General features: G+C 37.5%; 1 protein-coding gene across 1 annotated transcript in view; it reads right to left on the reverse strand.

The window, feature by feature from the left end:
* Nucleotides 1–1881: 1881 nt before the first annotated feature.
* The window catches only part of LOC137031879 (deoxynucleoside triphosphate triphosphohydrolase SAMHD1-like), a 38544-nt gene continuing 22298 nt past the window's right edge, over nt 1882–18127 (reverse strand). The window contains exons 5-16 of the mRNA XM_067403224.1: nt 16012–16068; nt 14825–14838; nt 14194–14349; nt 14008–14108; nt 12528–12657; nt 11351–11442; nt 10911–10996; nt 10360–10727; nt 3919–4002; nt 3722–3823; nt 3310–3420; nt 1882–3197 (exon numbers count right to left, since the gene is read on the reverse strand). Of these exons, the coding sequence (XP_067259325.1) occupies nt 3183–3197; nt 3310–3420; nt 3722–3823; nt 3919–4002; nt 10360–10727; nt 10911–10996; nt 11351–11442; nt 12528–12657; nt 14008–14108; nt 14194–14349; nt 14825–14838; nt 16012–16068 (1316 nt within the window). The 3' untranslated portion in view covers nt 1882–3182. The remainder of the gene's footprint in view (nt 3198–3309; nt 3421–3721; nt 3824–3918; nt 4003–10359; nt 10728–10910; nt 10997–11350; nt 11443–12527; nt 12658–14007; nt 14109–14193; nt 14350–14824; nt 14839–16011; nt 16069–18127) is intronic.

Genomic DNA, 18127 nt, shown 5'->3' on the forward strand with positions numbered 1-18127 from the left:
AAATGTTGTTTCTGCATCCAAAAGTGTGTTAAACACTTATTTTTGCTGTTAATTCAACAGGCTAAATATATTTTATTTTGCTTTCATGCTAGAAATATATGTTTCTACATCAGAAAACAACAACAACAAGATAAAAGAATTACATTTATTAAATGACTGACTATTAAACCACCTGAATAAGAGATGAAATGATTAGATTGTGTAGATGTGAAAGCAGAGGTGAAGTGCTTGCTATATAACTTACATAAAATGTCAAATCTTCAGCGCTCAAAGTCACGATCAGCTAGCACGAGCGCTTCAGCAAACCTGACACAGAAAAACATACAAGTTCGTATTTAAGAATAATTTGTACATAGTCATGCAGAAGTCTTTGCAATGGACCACAGGTATAATTTTAGCAGCCGCAATATCATGAAATCAAATCGAATCATAAACAAGTGAGTCACTGAATCATTCAGTCAAATGATTGGATCAAAACAGCTGATTCATTCAGGGAGCAAGTGATTCTTCATGTCTGTGTTTGTATCTAACTGCAAATATATTTAGAAATCAAAATTCAGAATGTTTGATCTGTGGCAAGAAAGTATTGTAACAACAAATAACTACTTTTAGTCAGTTGTGACGTCAGTCAGTCATGTTTCTTGTAGTTGTAGTTCTTGTGTTTCTCTTTTCTTCAGTGATTCTGCTCATTGTCAGGTTAGATATTGATTATTAATCACAAATATAAGTAGAAAATCCACATATCTTTGGAATACTCATTTCAACATACTACGATTTGGGATGCACTAATTCTTATTTCCCATGATCTACAGTTTGAGCTACAGGATGTGTAGTATTTACACTTGATTAAGTTTCTTTGCTAAGAAAGTGTCTTTTATGCAGTTTCTGACCTAAGGTTGATACCTGCCCCAAGCATTATTTTTAACTGACCTTTTCTGTGTCAATATATATTTATAGTGTATTTAATCACCTTGTCCCTGAAGCAGATGTGGCTGAAGAAAGTTGTAGTTTGTGTTCTTATTTCTCTTTCTTTCAGTGTTTGTTCACAGCAGGTGTTTGAATGATTGAAAGAATGTTTCAGGAACATCACACTAACCTTTAAATAACATTCTACTAACATTAAGAAAACTGAACATTTTATGTTCTTGGAATGTTACAAATCAACGTTCCTACAATGTTGAATTTTAGATCAAAATTAAGTTGAAAGAACGTTTCAGGAACATTATATCTTATAAAAACGTTCCTATAACGTCAAGAAAACTGGACGTTTTTAACGTTCCCAGAACCCACATTAAATAGGGTTCTGCTTCCTCTTCTTGTTTTTGGCCTCCTTCTTTGAGATTGTAAACCTTGAGAGATCAAATCAGCCATATCAACTCTAGTTCTCTAGGTTCATTTGACAGAAACTCCATCATTAGGCATTTGTCAGTAGAGTTCATTTGTTTGATTCAACATAACATTTCTCATATTTTATATTGTAAATCTCCTGAAGTGACGAGAGCACTTTGCTTTATGAATAAAGTGAAATTTAATGCTTTGTTTACCTTTTTTTAAACAAAGAGGTGTGTACAATTAGTTCATCACCAAAAAAAATTAAAACTAGTCTTTATATATTTATATTAAATATTCTATGTGACAAAAATGCATTTCCATTTCATGCGTTTCCATTACTTATTTGCATTTACACCATTTCTTTATAGTTTTTCTTTTAATTCAGTGATAAGGTTTAGCACTTTCTCATATGCAACATATTAATTAGAGAGACACATGAAGCAAAAACACTTGTACATAAAATAAAGGAAAGATCACATTTATTACAGCAGATAAGAGATAACAAATCACTGCTCCACCATTGCTGTAAACACAACACAGTTATTATTTTTAGTTTATGACAACAAACTGAAAACCAAAATATTTTTTCATAAATAACTTGTTTTCCAAGAAATAACACAATAAATATATATCTGAACTGAATAAAGGTCAAAGGTTAAGATCTAGAAAGCCTCTGTATACAATTTAATCCCTAAAAATGTGTAAATCCCTGAAATCTCTCTCGAGATCAGTAACAGATCTCTACTCTACACACAACTAAAGGAGTGAGATAATATTAAATGATCCATCAGTTACCTGTATTTATTGTTATAGCACAACCCTTCACCATCCTCTATAGTTAATCACTAATTACTGTCTATCTGACATCAACACCACATTGTGTGAATAATAATAGCAAGTAAATAGATTATAAATCTGCTATTTTGCCCAAATATTCTACCATATTTGTGAACTAAAACATCCCATTACCAGCACTTTAAGTCTATCCAAGGTCAAAAGTCCCCATCTACTTTAATTTAGCAACTTTGTTTACTTTGATTTGGGTATTTTTATGATTTTATATGATCATCACTGATTTTTCATTGCACCACTTTTTGTCCTGTCATCTCTGTCATTAGGTTTATTCAGAAATAAGCTCACATGTACACATGTGTGGCTTCAGTAGCAATCATAAGAGTACAGCATTAATAGAGGTTTAGAGCAGAGCTGTCAATCACTCGTCATCATTTAATCGTGATGCTACATGAATTCAACTGAAGATAAGACATTAAATCTCTCAAGATCTGAGTAAACAACAGTTTTTATTGAGAATTAACAGAGGTTTAGATGTTGATGTTTGTTTTGTTTGACATTACCATGATGGAGATCTGTGTTTGCTTTAATTGACCTCTTGACCCTTGAAAATGTTAATGTTTTAATCCTTTAAGGCTGTGATTGGAAAACAGTCTTTGTGTTTCTGCTCATCTCTTTCCTTCAGTGATTCTTACTGTTAACAGCAGGTGTTCATCAGTGTCTGAATTCACTCTCTCAAGTGGATTATATTAGTAAACTAATGTAGAAAATAGTACATGGGGGTATAGGGTGTGATTTCAGGCAGTCTCTGTTTGTGGATGAATATGTTCATGGTACTCATAAATATGTTTTTTTTAAACAAATGGTTTAAGGCAACCAGTTTCCTCAAATGGTTTGAGCTAACTTAAATTTTACAGTGTAGACTATGAAAGTTAATAATATGACCATGACGATACAATATGTTTGGTTAATCTAAAAAGAACAAACATCCACACTTTGAGAAAGTGTCTGAACCAGTACTCCTCACGAGGTCGCTGTCCTTGACCTGATGTGAGATCTCACTGGGTTGTGTTCTGGAATATAAAATTAAACACACAAACATATGATGACCCTGTATACTCACATGTACAGATGAACACACACACACATTGAGAGAGTTTTAACATATGAGAGGGAAGGTCATACCTTCAGTATCTTCCACTCGTCAAAGCACTTCTGAGCTTCCTTGAGCTTTTCTCCTGGACCTTTATAGTACACTCTAAACAGTTCTTCATAAAAATCTTTTGGCAGGAACATCTGTCATTACAAGAGTCAGAAATTAATGGAATTATGATTCACTACATAGTATGTACTGTACTGTACTGTGTATTATTTTCAACATGTTTAATACATGTTTTTCATTACAGAGGCTTCAAAAAGACAGAATGAGAAATACACAATAGAAATGACTTGAATTGAGAAATCTTGCAACATTTTACCCTTTTTCAGGCAGTACATTATTGTTAGGAATGAATGGGCTTCTTTGTGTAAATAATTTGTTTGTAATCCTAGTCAGTAATTGGGTATATATTTTTAATATTTCAAAGTCACATGGTACCTGATCAGTAATCAGGAAGACTTTGTCCAAGTCCCTCTTGCGGTAAAAATAGACATTGTCCATGGGGTTTTTATCCTTCATGCCGTGATCAATGCGAACCACCTGAATAAGAGAAAATTCCCATTTGAATAATTTAAGAGATAACTTAAACTGAAGAGATCAAGAGATGCAGATTAAAGGTTTATTTTTGAACTTACATCAACCACAAAATCATCAACGTTCAGATCTTGTTTCTTTTCCTCATTCCATGTATTCACTGCTGCTCTCCAGTCTCGCTTTATCTTAATGAGGGTTTGAGAAAATCAACAGTAAAATACACCAAATGGCAAAAACTAATGACATGAATAATATTTTCGGCTTGTAGAATACCACTTATACTAATATCTGTAATATCTGATCTTAAGCTGGTATTGTGATTTCCCTTTCGAAAGGGAACTCTACTCTGCGCTGACTGCGCTATGGGAAACGTCCTCCGTGACCCGTGCTCGAAATGCCAAAAATCACCACACTCCAATCCTATTGGCCGGCGACAGCCTATCACGTCAAACGGCACGAACCGTGACGTATAAAGGGAGCGCCTGGGGAAACAGCCGGCATCCTCTTGTCTTTTCGCGACTGCTTTTGCTCGTGCCTTTTTCACTCTGCCAAAAGTTATTATGTCTGCTAAATCGTTCAGGAAGTGTGCTGATCCTTGTCCCAGGTTTCTGACACCGGAGGACACACACAACTTGTGCGTTTTCTGTCTGGGCGAGGAGCACGCACGGACAGTACTCGAGGGTGCTGCCTGTGCTAACTGTGAGCGTTTTCCTATGAGAACGCTCCGTTCTCGTTTGGCCCTCTTCTCGAGGGGAGAGGTGCCACCACCGCTGCCTGGTGGTTCTGGCCCCGCTCGTGCTGAGGCTCAGCGGCGATTGAAATCATGGGGCTCGCAGGTGGAGCTCGCTGAAGAATTTGAGAGGGGTGTCAATCTCTCTCAAGCTGAAGCGACTGACGAGGACGCGCTTCTGGCGGTTGACGACGATGTTTTATCCTTAACATCCTCAGACCCAGGAGCGAGTGCTCTCTTGGCCCAAGGCCCCGGAGAGCAGGAGATGGCCGAGGTGGGAGAAGCGGGTGAGCCCGCGGCTCCCGCTCGGCCTCCCTGCGCGGCATTTTTCGGAGTTGCTGGAGGTTATGGAACGCGCCTCGAGCAGACTGCAGCTGCCCTGGGAGCGCGTGAGGAGGGAACCCGCTCGCAGCAGGTTAGGCGATCGTTTTCTCTCTACTCATAACCCGGCAACTCCAGCGAGCCTTCCGTTCCTTCCCGATCTTCATGCTGAGATCGAGAAGGCATGGAAGAACCCGTACTCGGCCCGAATCCATCAGCATCAGTATCAGCGAGCTGACTTCGCTGATGTTGAGGGATTGGGCCAGCATGGGTACGTGTCGATGCCTCCTGTGGAAGAGACGTTTGCGAACTATCTCGCTACAGGGAGTGCACCGACACTGAAAGCTCCGGCCCTGCCATCCAAAGCGTTGAAGGTGACGTCACGTTTGAATGGCAGGGCTTATGCCACTGCAGGTCAGGCTGGTGCGGCGTTGCACACTATGTCAGTGCTTCTGGCGTATCAGGCTGATCTGCTTACGGATTTTGATCAGGGTCAAGGTCTTTCCGCTGAGGTGGTCGCGGAGTTGCGTCGGACCACGGATCTCGCTCTGAGAGCCACCAAACAAACTGCCGCCTCGATCGGTCGATCTATGGCGGGCATGGTGGCCACTGAGCGACATCTGTGGCTCAACTGTGCGGACATCGGGGAGAAAGAGAAACATTTTCTCCTCGATGCCCCGGTTTCACCCACTGAACTTTTTGGCACCTCCGTGCAGGCGGTGGTTGAGAAGTTCAGGGAGGCGAAGACGCGCTCCGCGGCGTATAGATCTTACATCCCGCTCAGATCCAGCTCTGGGCCCAGACAGCCGGGAGATCCCGGACCGTCTCGAGCCGAGGCTCAGAGGCAGGCCCAGAGGGAAAGTGTCGCCGCTTGTGCGCCTCCTCCTCCTCGGAGTAAGTTGCAGAGACAGCGAGACGCTAGAAGGAAGAAGCAAGATCTGAGGGGGGTGATCGAGGAGCGGCGCCAGGAGCGATCCCCGCTCTCGCCAGGGTTTTTTCTCGCCCTCGCTCTTCCTTCGCCTCCCGGTAGCGTTTTGTGACATCTATATGCTGCGGGCTTTACAGTCGGGCTGATGTGGTGGGCCTATGATGAATATATTTCTGACGGCCCGCCGTCTGGCTTGATAGTGAAAGTGCTTTTGGGCTTTGGAACTTTGGATTTTCCCCTCCGTGTGACGAATCGGGGAGGAATCTGCGTTCTACGAGCCGCAGGAGGTAAGCCAGGTCCATTTTTCTTTCTCTATATAGACCTTGCTTTGCCTGTATAGCTTCCCGTGCATATGTTTTATGGGGTTATTTGGGCAAATAACTGTATGTTAGGCTGACTGTTACAGGCAGGCCCTTTATGGCCGCTTTGTTGTTTTAGCGTTGGTGTAGTTTCTCGGCTGATACTGTGTATAGCTAGAACTAGCTTTCGCTATTGTCAGTTATGTGTTGGCCGGTTTTTCGACCACCTAATGCTGTCGCTCGCGCTGCTTTCTCCGTGTGTTTGGGAATTTGTAGCCCGAGTGTAGCGTGGTCTACATACAGTCCTTAGCTAGCGGCTAGGCTAGAACTAGGTTAGGTGTATGTTTGTTTACATCCCCCTGTCATGACTATTCCCCTGTGGTTGTATAGTTCCTAGTTCTGGCCTCATTCTGAGGAAGTTGCTGGCCGTTTTTTGCCCATATTTCCCCTTCATATGTTTATGCAGGCGTGTTATGTGAGCGTGTTTGTGCTGCCACAGGTTACACCTGTTCTCTATGATAGCAGGCTTTTCCGGCCTCTATATATGAATACGGTGTTATTGTTGTACTCCCCGGTTAGGGTTTGTGTTTCTCTGAGTGCATCACCTGTTGGATCGCACACTCAGGATGAGTGTTGGGAATTTTGTTTACCCGACTTCTCCCGGTCGTTTGCACCACAGCATCTGGGGTTCGTTGCTGTTTGATTGTTGGCTATTTGTTTTTAGCCTCAAATAAAGTACAGCGCTGTTGGTTTACGATGCTCGTTACGCTCATGCTGTTTAGCATGTTTAACATTGCCTGCTGGAATGTGTATGCCTAGGCTCAGGTTGTGTAGCTAGTTCCCTTAACTCTCTGAGGTCTGAAAACGCGTTGGCGCGTTTTGCAGGTTTTTTTTCACATTGCAGCAAAACAGACTTAAAATACTCTGTCATTTTTTGTCATAGAGACATAAGTAATATATCAATTGAAACTATAGAATATCTTCTTTTATTTGTGTACACTCAGAGTAAAAACACAATGTTGTGCTTTTTGTAAAATAAAGAAAACTAACATGATGCGTGATTTCTCCTCTCCCTCTGAACGAAGTCCAATCTGATAGTTCTCAGAAAATGAACTGTAACTTAGTGAATACTAATCACAGAAAAATTACACTTATGTCTAAAAAAACGTTAAGATGTCAGGTTTTAAATCATGTAAGTCAAATCGAAAACAAACCTTCTGTGTTTATGTAATCTGTATGAAAAGAAAGCCATGTCAGAAGTCCGTGATTCAGCTCATTATATGCTAATGCGGCCACGGAGCCAGCGCTATTCAGACGCAAATTCAGAGGCAATATATAGCGCTATTCAGACGCAAATTCAGAGGCAACACATGCATTCATCATCTCAATTGTGTATTTATTGTCTTGAAAAGTGCTTATCTGGATGTAAAAGTCATGGTTAGCGATCTCTAGAAGACATGCAGTTAGTTCCTGTTTTCTTTTCTTCTATAGATGAATTTTAGATGAGTTTTTGTTTCTTTAGCGCCCTCCGGCTGCAGTATGAATTGGAAACTCCATTCATGGAATAGCCTCTTCTTCTTTTAGATGAATTTGTGGACTAAAAATGCACAGAGAGCGCCCTCCGACTTCAAAGATGAATTGAAAACACCAGCGCTCATAGTAATGACAATGAATATTAAGTTAATATAACTCCTCTGTATAGAAAATTGACATAAGCATATGAGAATCCAATATTTCTCCAAATGTGCATGCTTTTAAACTAAAAGCCTATATTCAGACTCTTTGCATCACAGAAATACATTATATTTTAAAGTATAATATAAAACCATTACTTTATATTGTAATAATATTTTTCTGTATGTTTAATATAGCATGATGAGCTTGAGACATCACAGAAGGTTTTTTTCACAGCCTACCTGACTGAAATGCCTCATTAATATGCAAGTCATTTCAGCTCATTACTATGCAATTCTTTTGTCTTCTTAGGTGAGAATGGCCCATTATTCAGTGGTGATTCATGCCTCCACGCATACTGTGTTTCTTGGCAAAAAGTGTCTTACAAAAACTAAATCAATATATTGTTTTATATGTAGGAGTAGGCAGCATAATTTTTACATAATTTTGAAGCAAAAACTCTAGTCTACAACCTCCAATACCCTAAAGTATTGTAAACACAGATTTACTATACCTTTTTTGTCCTTATTTCAGTGACTTAAGTTTTTTGTTTTTTCAATAACCATGCATAAATGTTATTCCTTCAAAAACACAAACATGTACATACATGTTCCTCACATATCATTGTAGCCTAGTTTGTGCTGAATACAGTGTAATGACACTTTTGTCATTAATATGTTTATGAACAACTGAAAAAAGCACAAATGTCAGGGCATGTCAAAACTTCTCCAGGCCCCAAATCAGCCTCAGACTCCAGAGGGTTAAATTTGTCATTTTAGGTTATACTGGCCCTTCCTTGTAGCTAGGGCCCTGTCATGACCACGGGCTAGTGCCACATGGTTCTTTAAGTAGTAGGACTCTCCAGGCCTCTTTTATAGCTTCCTGTTGGCCCAGCTACGCTGGTCGTGTACGGGCATTATTCCATGATTGGGTAAATGCACTAGCTATCACCGCGCGCTTTAAGGTTACAGGCCACTTTCAGGCCTTCCTTTGCTAGCATGTCGGAGTTTAGCTTGGTACTCCTCTCGCTGAGAGTAAAAGATGTTTTTTTTACTGAGTATTTTGTGCGTTTATTCCCTTTAAGTGATAACACTGCCACGAGCTGATGCCACGTGCCTGCTGGGATTATAGGCCCACGGGGCCTTTCCTTAGTGCATGATGGCGTATGTTGTACTCCTCTTGCTTAAAGAGTAGAAGGTACTTCACCGAGTGCACTGCTCGTTAGTTTGTGTTGGACGGGCTGTCTCGTGGGCACTTGCAGCTGTTATGTCCTGGTGTTTGCTCCACCTTGATATGCAATAGGGTGTGGCCCTACAGGCCATCCTGGGCTACCGCCGTCTGCATTCAGTTCTGGTTCTCTGGTGAACTCTGGTTATGTTGTAGGCCCTTTTCCCGGCCTCCATGACTATGTGCCCGCTTTACGGTCTGTCTGTTAGGTTGAGCTTTGTACTTCCCTTCGGGGTTAACTGCGTAATTGTGCTTAGCTCCCTAAGCTGGTATGGTTGTAGACTTCTATGAAGTCTCCCGTTAGACCGGCCCCCAGGCTGGTTTGTGTTCCCCTGGGTCAGGGGTCTTTAGCGCACAGCCTCCTCAGCACCTTGTTAACGGCTGAGTAGATCCGTGGATGAGTGGTTGTACTCCCCTCATACGAGGGTCCATAGCGTTTAGCTGAGTTCCGCTCTCCAGGATGCCCATCTCTGCGTGTGGGTTTGAGTTGCTTACTGCCCTTTCGCAGTCGCTCTTTCCTGCTCTCCTCTCTGGAGTTTGCGCTTGGAGATTCTGTATATCAGACAAGGTTGGCTAGGCCAGATTTAGCTTCGCTGGATCTGGGTAGGCCTCCTTGGTGGCGGCGGGATGGATTTTTCCCCCCGAGTGACTGGCCGAGGTTCCTTTGGTTCCTTGGCCACATTCCCTTAAAGGGACCACCCCCTCTCGGGCTGTTGGTTCCAGATGCTCGAGCAGCCTTGGTAGGCTTTTTTCGGAAGGCCTCTTTTAGGCTCAGCTTGGGCTGTTGGCTGTAGGGAATGCTGTCACTGACAGCCTTGGAGTTCTGCCCCCGGTTTTTCCCTGGAACTGCCGGTTGTGTGTCCAGACATTTGGACTGGCATTCTCCTCTAGCATGGCGGCGTGGGTATATCGTTCCCCATAGCGCAGTCAGCGCAGAGTAGAGTTCCCTTTCGAAAGGGAACGTCTCAGGTTACGTATGTAACCATGGTTCCCTGAGAACAGGGAACGAGACTCTGCGCTTTCATGCCATGCTGCGGGATGCCTGCTACAGTCGCTCAAAGACAAGAAGATGTCGGCTGTTTCCCCAGGCGCTCCCTTTATACGTCACGGTTCGCGCCGTTTGACGTGATAGGCTGTCGCCGGCCAATAGGATTGGAGTGTGGTGATTTTTGGCATTTCGAGCACGGGTCACGGAGGACGTTCCCCATAGCGCAGTCAGCGCAGAGTCTCGTTCCCTGTTCTCAGGGAACCATGGTTACATACGTAACCTGAGACGATTTTGTCTCATTATGAAAACAGAAAACAATGTTACAGAATATATAATGAGCTAGGCAGTTTATTTTAGTTTTACACAGTCAAATACCTCTGAGATGTCTCTTTTCTCCAGTTTGGCCTCTCCCAGAAACTTTGGCAGGTCCCTTTTGAGAATTTGCATCACTTTTTCTCTAGCATGCTGAAGATCTTCTTCCTGAAGGATTTTTTGGGCAGCCTGAAGGATTTCTCGTGCCGTCTCTGGTTTTCTGTCTTTTTCAAGTTTCTTTACATCTTTTTGGATTTGCTCTGCAGCTTTTTGAAGTTTTTCTGCACCCGTTCTGAGTTTCTCTGCAGCAGTTTCAAGTATTATTTTGTCTTCATCTGGCTTTCTTTTGTCATCTTTTAGATCTCTTTGGGCAGTTTCAAGTATCTTTTTGTGATCATACTCAGGGTACAATATTTTCTCAAGAATATGATCTGTTAGAAAAGGAAGAACAAAACTATTGTTCTTTCGCATTTTAGTTGAAACATTCCTAATAACCAATCCATAAACAACTTACTGAGTAGATTATAGATAAATCATTGTACCTTATGTGGATATAATTCCCTCTCCCTCCCTTTTCCTTTTCTTTTAGTCTCAAACACAAGCTTCCCACTGACCTGTGAGTTTAATGTATTCTTCCATATCATTTATCGCTTCAGAGATCTGCAAATGGCCATCAGCTTTTACTAGGGCTTCTGTAATCCTAAAATGCAAAGAAAAATGTATATATGTTGTGTATATTACAGGGCCTATATTAAATAACAAAGCTTGATGTACTAAATTTTCCAATACCAAGCTGGAAACAGGACACAAGAATATGCAGGCAGCAACAAAAATATACATGTATCACAGCTATAAAAGAAATAATATACTTTTTGTGGTATAATGTAACCCTAGAGTCAGTCAGCCAGCCAGCAAAAAAAAAAAAGATTCTGCAGCAGTCGTTATACAAAAAATGTATTGATTCTGTGATTGACCATTATATCAAGTATTTCAGCGAGCCTATTTAATTTGTGACACACACACAAACACACACAAAAAAACCCATAAAGCTTACATGGTTTCAATAATATTGACAGTCTTGTGCTGGTAGGCCTGGCGATGCAGAGTGTATCTGGTGCGAAACATGTCAAAAATATTATCTGCCTCCTGTTAGAGAAAGATCAATGCAGCAGAATGTGATAAACATGCAGGCCTTTATTTACATACCTTACTAAAAATTAAATAAGATTAATTATATTATATTATATTATATTATATTATATTATATTATATTATATTATATTATTGTCATGCGTTGCTCGCACAGGAACACACAACGAAGGAGACTAGATTCAACTAAGTCTTTACTTCGGAAATCCAAAGGATACAGGCAGAAATGCAACACAACACAGGATATACGAGACCGGACAATGAACACAGGGAAAACAGGAACTGATATACACAGACATATTAACTAAAAGGACAACAGCTGTGATGAATGTGATGAGTGTCCATGGTAACAGATTGTGGCGGGAAAACAGAACAAAGGAGCACATGTGACTAATGAAAACAAACTAAAAGTCCATGAAAACTAAAACGAACATAACATAACTGTGACAATTATATTATATTATATTATATTATATTATATTATATTATATTATATTATATTATATTATATTATATTATATTAACTGGCAAAGACCTACAGCTTGTTGATAATTTTATATAATAAAACAAAAGATATTAGCACAGACCTTTATACAACTATTCATTTCGACTCAATTTACTTCATTAAATGTAATGAAAGTGTTAAAGGGGGCAGTTCTCCTCTGGCTATTAATACAAGTCATGCATATGTTAGTTAGGGTAACTCAGTAGATATATTTATATTTGTATAAATATATAATATATTTGACTGAAAATACAAAATAACGAATAAATAAATAAATAAATAAAAATGCCAAATCACTAAGTCGAGGCATCAGAGGTGGTAGGGGCAGTATATCATAGATTTGTACCACAAGATCATGGAAAGATCTGCAAATGCATAAAATGAGACAAAAGATGCTGTAGAGTCATAGACTGATTCATTAAAATTATAATATACTATACTACAATATAACATAACTTATTTAACAAATAACATATTTACTATTTAGCATTTTAAAAGTCCTTTTTTATTTATTTATGTTATTATTTTTTGCAAAGTGGTATGTACAGATTGATGAGAATAAACGTATTAAATGTACCTTGTCCCTGTAGCAGATGGATCGCCTTGTTTTTTCAGCCTCATCCTTTATCTCCACTTCACACACTCGAGCGAACTTCAGCAGCCGCTGATGGTCAAAGCTCTTTGAAATGCCAAGATGATGACAGTCTCTGTGAGATAAAACTCAATGATGATTAAAGTACAATGATTCAGATTTAACGAATTATAATTTCTTTGAACTATATGATCTTCCCCAAATGCTTGTATTTGTTTAAAGCTTGGATGACAATTTACAATAAAAAGTACAAATTATAACATTACATAGTGTTTATGCTTTAGATACACTTTTCCACTTTTTTTTTTTTTGTAAAATTACACAAAATATGACAACCAGGTCTCATGTTAATTCAATAATGCAAATCAGTTCACTAGATAAAATGGTAACACTTCACATTAAGGTTCCCTTTGTAAAGGGTATCATAATTAGACTGAAGGGTGTATTTGTGCTTTTCTTGTTAATATCTCATGACTGCCACTTTTCTTACTATGTTGCTTACCAGAAGTTTCTGTCTTACCCATGATACTCTCCAAAAAGGTCATTATGTCTATCCACAGTAGTGTATAAAACTGATTTCTTGTTTTTAAGATGAAATTCCAAATATATTTTGAAAATAAAACATAAGACAATAACCATAACTTGATGAGATATTAATAGTGAAAAATGTAATTCCTGTATTAGTTTTCTGTGAATTTTAATGTTAAGTGGAAACTTGTGAACCATTTAGTCATGAGTTATAAACATTAATAACCTGGAGAGTATCATGGGACAGACAGAAACTTCTGGTAAGCAACATAAGAAAAGTGGCAGTCATGAGATATGAATAAGAAAAACACAAATACACCCTTCAGTCTAATTATGATAGTCAATTTTTGTTGCATCATGAAATAAATCAAGAATGTGGTTTTGAGTTAAATAAGTGTGAATAAATACATTTATTAAGCATTTATAACATGTGAGTTAAAAACGGCTCACTATTTGGCAGGTATTGCATTAAAGTCGCCCATTTTATTAATACAGTTATAACTGCATTATTAATTATTTATAATGCATTTGTAAATGACTTATTACTCATTAACAAACACCTTTATAAACCTTTTACAAAAGGAGCCTTAATGTAAAGTGTTACAGATAAAATTATTGTAAGATATCATATAACTTGTTTGGTTTTCTTCCATTTTTATGCTGAAGCATGTGTATTGTATGAAGTGCTATACAAATCAAACTGACTCGACCTGTTGACCTTGAAGCATATGTTCACTAATCAGAAGAAAGTTTCTCATGGGCAAATACATTGTTACAAAAAAAAAAAAAAAAAGAATATATTTTGTTTCCATCATAATAAATGATGGGTCAACCCATCCATGGATGTCCAGAGGTTATTTCCTGTCCATCAAAACTGCATACAGCATGGGTCACATAAAAAAAATAATAAAATAAAGAATTCTAAATGGATAATTACCGAGCAAAATAGTCCCATTTGTCCACATCAATTTTGTTCCTTTCATTGGACACAATCTCATACAGGAAAGCTTTGTCCTCAGTCCTGCCCTCTGCTGTCCACTGGAAGAATGAAAACACTTTTATCAACTATTAAACATTTACTTACTGAAAGTTGTCTGCAATCACAGTTAACTAGAGTTTGTACCCCTTTCTTTGACGCGTCCACACCCTTAATTAATTCTCCAATAAAGGAAAGGTCATTTTCATTAGAATCGAATTTCAGTCCATATTCTTCCATCAGCTGCTGCAGTCCATTCTCTTCTAGCAAGTGCTTAAACATCTCAAATGAGGCTTTTTCGTGCTGAAAGTAACAACCACACACACACACACACACACACACACACACTCATTAATGTAGAAATCAAAAATTTTCACAAACAAATGTATTTAAATAAAATTAGATTTTCTTTATAGATTTCTGTCTTCTTTTGCTTTTTAAATTTAACTAAGAGAATAATGAAGCTTTAGTGTTATTTCATTGCATGCTGACACAAATTGCAAAAATCAAACTGTAAAGGCAAAGTAAACATGAACATTTTAATCTGTGTCTCTGTTACACACAGTACACTGGACCAGTGTAAAGTTTTTTCCTTTAGTTTCATTATTAGAGTTGAGTAGATCATGGAGCATGAGGTTAAGTCAGTAACATCAGATTGTGAACGGATCTGCAGTCATAATGAGTTTCTGCATTAACTGTCTGTTTAAACCCTCATTAAAGAATAAAGAGCATCTCATTTGCCCTCAGCCTGAAGTCTTGTGTATGTAGTTTAACACACCTTCCATTTGAGACCTAGCAAAAAGAAGAGAAAACAACACTAATTATATATGAAATGTTTTATATGTACATTGTGTTTTTCAATAAAGGTTAATTACCAACTAAAGACCACAAGACAGTGACATTTGCATGACTTAATATGACATTAAAGGTGTACCAATTAATTTAATTTGATGCTCTGGACTGACACCTAGTGGCATGAAGTGTTACACTAAATCAGTATTTGACGTATTATGTGATCTGTTCCTTGTAAAGTAAAACATCTCATCAGGCTCTTGGTATGCCTTCATATAATGTGAATGTTCATCATTTTAAACATATCTTCAAACAGTATTAACTTCTTCATATGCAAAACTTTTTAATGTGGAAATGTTACTGAGTTCATCTTTTAAGGAACTGTTTGTCCAAAATTAATTAATTTACTTTTACAATTAGTAACTGTGGTTCTCAGCCCTGTTCCTGGAGCCTTCTCAACATACACATTTTAATCTTTCTTTGTCAGACACACTTCTTTAAAGTTTTGGGGTCTCGGTCGAATCAGGTGTGTTTGATTGGGGAGACAAAATGTGCAGGAAAGGGTTAAGAACTAACATTAGATGCTTCAATTTAAATGTTTTAAAGCATCTTCAAACCTTAATTAAATAGCAAACTTGTAACAAAAGACATTTTGAAGGACTCTTTCCATACAAAAGCAGTTCCAAAAAGCAAATGCTACTCTTTATTCACTAATAATCCGTGTGCAGATCATGATTAGTCCATGTTCATATCCAGAATTCAGAAATGGTGATGATATTGATGCAGAAATACAATTATTTCTCACATGTCAAAACTTAACATGTTGGAAGAGAAGCAATAAATAACCATTTAAATTTGATTCGTTAAAGCTGTCATATGACTTCAGAACACTTGGAATATAGCGCATGGTATGGACTACAATGATGATAACATTAATTATGATTATAAATTTAATGGTGCCTTTGTTCTTTTTAATATTTGTGGTATATTGTTTTCTATGAACTGCTGTTTTATTGAAAAGAGCTGTGTGAAAGTTAACTAATCTTTTAAAATTCCACCATGATGTGGGTTTTAATTATATAAAGAATAAATAAATAACAGAATAATTGCTGATTTAAACGCCCAACTCCAAACAGAAAGACTAGAGAAGTTAAAAAAAACTCTGATATTTACCAGGCTTGACTGCAGGAATGAACTTCATATCAAACAAATGAGAGAATGGACCATGACCTTAAGAATGAAAAAACAAATGTAAAATTGACACCTATATAAATAAATATCATTCGGTGGGACCACTAGCAGTTGACACATCCACACCCTTATGGAAAGAAAATACACTTCCATATATTTATGATCAATATATTAAATTGTTGGTAACACTTTACAATAAGGTTAAATTTGTAATTTATTATATTATTTATTTGTTGTTGTATTAACATGAACTATCCATGAACAATACATTTATTACTGTATTTGTTAATCTTTGTTAATGTTAGTTAATAAAAATGCAGCAATTCATAGTTCACAGATTAACTCATTTTAACAAACACAACTCTTGATTTTAATAATGTAAATGTTTAAATTAGCATTAACAAATATTAATAAATGCTGTATACTGTAAGTGCAGTTCATTACTAGTTCATGTCAGCTAATGTAGTTTATTAATGTTAACTAATGTTAACTAGTTAGTTCATGTCTTTGTATTAACAACGTTGAGTAAAACATGCTTGAGAAATTGAAGGAAATCAGTTTCCACACACTGTAAAAAAAAAAAAAAAAAAAAAAACTTTCTTGGTTTACCTCAAAAATAATTGAGGCTAATGTTCGCATCAGAATTTTGAGTATTTTGAATTCAGCTAACTAGTGTTTGACATTACAAGTGTAACGTATACTGTCACATACAATACACGAATACTAGAAATTCCTTATATATTTTTTAAATAAATTAACACAATTTATTATTACAAATATTTTTCAATATTTAAACCATTTAGATCATAAATACATGGAAATATATTTTCTTTCTGTGGTGGCAGATCCATCACTTTCTGCATTTTATTACAAATTAAATGACTTTTAACATTTTGACAAACTTCAGTCCCGGCAGCCAATAACTAAAGTGAAAATGTAAGTGGGGTAAGCTAGTACATAAAGTTACACAACTATAACAATAACAATACAGAGGAATGATAGTTGGAAAACATTCCTCCTGCTGAATGATAACAACACTGCCATCAGAACCCACCTGATAGAAAAAGCAAAGCAATGTCCAAATGTCTAATATATGGTTTAAATGTTTTATACACTGTAAAATATGTCTTGCAAATTTACTGTTAATTTTACAGTTCTTTACCATTATCTACATTACAGTATGTTGCTGTAAAAATATCATGCACTGGCTGACTGCCATTTAAATTCATAAACTAATATTCTAAATGAGCATATTATTCACTTGAACTTATTTCATTTGAGTCCACTAAAAAAAAAGAATATTACTAAAGTAAAAATAACCAAATAAAAAAAAAAAAAGTCATTAAAACTAGAAACATCAAGTCAGCTTAAATCTCTTGCAGATAACTGCTAGCTAACAACAACAGCACATGTGCAATTAAAATTAGCTAAGAGATTGTCACAGCATCCACAACTACACAGTTACTGTCTTTAAATAAATCAACATGCAGCAGAGCATCAGTGTTTCTGGATCATCACTGACTGAAACACAGGATCTGCTCTTCAGCACAATGGTGACCCACAAAACTCAGACAACAGAAACCCTTTAAATCCCAACAAAAACACGTAAAATACAACTCCAATTTAACATTTACTTTACTGATCAATTATTGAGCTCTGTTAAATTTCACTGATACTTCAGTTAAATTAACTTGTTTCATTCAATAAATTTGGCTGTTAGGTTTTACAGTACATTGCTGTTTTTCATGATTACAGCAATCTACCGGAAACAGAGTTCCCCAGTGTTTAATGAACACTTATATGTGTCCACACTACAGAGTGTTAGAGTAACACTGAAGCTGCGTTAAAGTTAATGAGATAATTCAGTGATTAATTAAGTGATGATTGAGAATTAGTGATGAACACCTGCCGTTAACAAGCATAATCACTGAAGGGAAGAGAAACAACAATAGAAGAAAGAGACAAGACCAGCAGAACTTGTGCAGCAAATGAATTGTGAGGAAACATTAATGTCATTGCTAAGGAACGCAAAGCTATTTCAGAAAATATATTCCCTCCATGTCCACTAAGAGCTTTCACAAACTACTAACTAGCTCTG

The sequence above is a fragment of the Chanodichthys erythropterus genome, chromosome 12 (genome assembly GCF_024489055.1).
Source record: "Chanodichthys erythropterus isolate Z2021 chromosome 12, ASM2448905v1, whole genome shotgun sequence".
Lineage (NCBI taxonomy): Eukaryota > Metazoa > Chordata > Actinopteri > Cypriniformes > Xenocyprididae > Chanodichthys > Chanodichthys erythropterus.